Source organism: Etheostoma spectabile, chromosome 17 (genome assembly GCF_008692095.1).
Source record: "Etheostoma spectabile isolate EspeVRDwgs_2016 chromosome 17, UIUC_Espe_1.0, whole genome shotgun sequence".
Taxonomy (NCBI): domain Eukaryota; kingdom Metazoa; phylum Chordata; class Actinopteri; order Perciformes; family Percidae; genus Etheostoma; species Etheostoma spectabile.
The window spans coordinates 13200842-13202136 of NC_045749.1; the positions used below are offsets into that span (position 1 = coordinate 13200842).

At 35.3% G+C, this 1295-nt stretch overlaps 1 protein-coding gene across 11 annotated transcripts in view; it reads right to left on the minus strand.

Moving 5' to 3' along the window:
- Positions 1-1295, minus strand: part of LOC116704962 (Kv channel-interacting protein 2) — a 98853-nt gene that overhangs the window by 1100 nt on the left and 96458 nt on the right. For 5 of the 11 annotated variants that reach the window (XR_004335817.1, XM_032540760.1, XM_032540764.1 and 2 more), the window contains 3 exons: positions 820-924; positions 609-671; positions 1-113 (listed from right to left, as the gene is read on the minus strand). The exon at positions 1-113 is cut by the window's left edge. Coding sequence is in view for 10 of the 11 variants with exons in the window: in XM_032540760.1 (XP_032396651.1) it covers positions 66-113; positions 609-671; positions 820-924 (216 nt within the window). In the remaining variant the exon portion in view is untranslated. Of the gene's footprint in view, positions 114-449; positions 525-584; positions 672-819; positions 925-1295 lie in introns of those variants that run through there. The other 6 variants (XM_032540765.1, XM_032540763.1, XM_032540761.1 and 3 more) reach the window with 4 other exon arrangements.

Below are 1295 nucleotides of genomic sequence, written 5' to 3' on the forward strand. Positions count from 1 at the left end.
ACACACACACACACACACACACACACAGCTCTGCCTGGTCCCAGCCTACTCTCTGGTCCAGATCCTTAGATGACGTTGTCAAACAGCTGCATGGACTGCATGATGTTTTCATCCTAGACAGAGGTAAGACATTTAGATACAGATGCAGTTTAATTTCTCTTTACGTGTTACCTAAATTATTCACACTGGGGAAAGAGAGGATTAAAGATATAGTTAACCAGTTACAGCTACATTAAAGTTACATTAAAAAAAATGCACCAACCAGGACCTCTAAAGCTCATTAAAGCACACATTATATTTCTTATGTTTATGTTTTTATCTGTACACAAACAAAAATGCAAAATGACAAATTGTGGTGTCAGAAAGAGTTACGTGCTGTAAATATTTCTTAGTTAGCTGCAGTGACTTCCTAGAGTTTTCCATTTTATACACTGTTCATTCCCCCAACTTTCGGTCTTTATGCTAAGCCACATAATCGGCTCCTGCATACTTAATGCTTAGACATTAAAGGGTGTCAATCTTCTCATCTAACTCTGCAATAATGCAAAAAGCATTTTCAAATGGTGAACTTTTCCTTTAGGGCTTGAAAATCTACTTTTCCGCCCCACCTTTTTGCATGACTCAATGAACTCTTCTATGGTGACCACTCCGTCTTTATTCCGGTCCATTTTCTGGAAGAAAAATATAGCAGTAAAATACACTGCTTGTTCAATATTGTTATAATGAAATTCTTGCAGTATTTCTATCAGCAGAATTTTTGTGGTTTTACACCATCATACATTTAAGGGTTAAAAGAAAGTAAAGACTGTTGAGTTTGACCTGGAAGAAGCTCTCCACGTGTTCTCTTGGAACATCGTCCTGCATAGTGGGGTATGTGTACTTCCCCATCATGTCATAGATGGACTTCATGATGTCCAACATCTCCTAGAAATTAAAGAACAAAAGCAAGGGAAAAAAATCCCTTTAAAGCTAGGCCGTAGCCAGGTTTTAGAAGAAAAGAGGTTATGTGTCATAAAGCTTGTTTTTTATGTTGCTTGTTTTGTTGTATGTATTTCCATATTATACACTGTTCATTTTATTTATTTAGTTGGTTAAATATGACACTTGTGACCATCTTCTTATATATATACACATATATATGTGTATATACATATACATACACATACATACATATGTATATATACATATACTGTATATACATACATACATACATATACATACACACACACACACACACACACGTATATATATATATATACATATATACACACACACACACACACACACACACACAC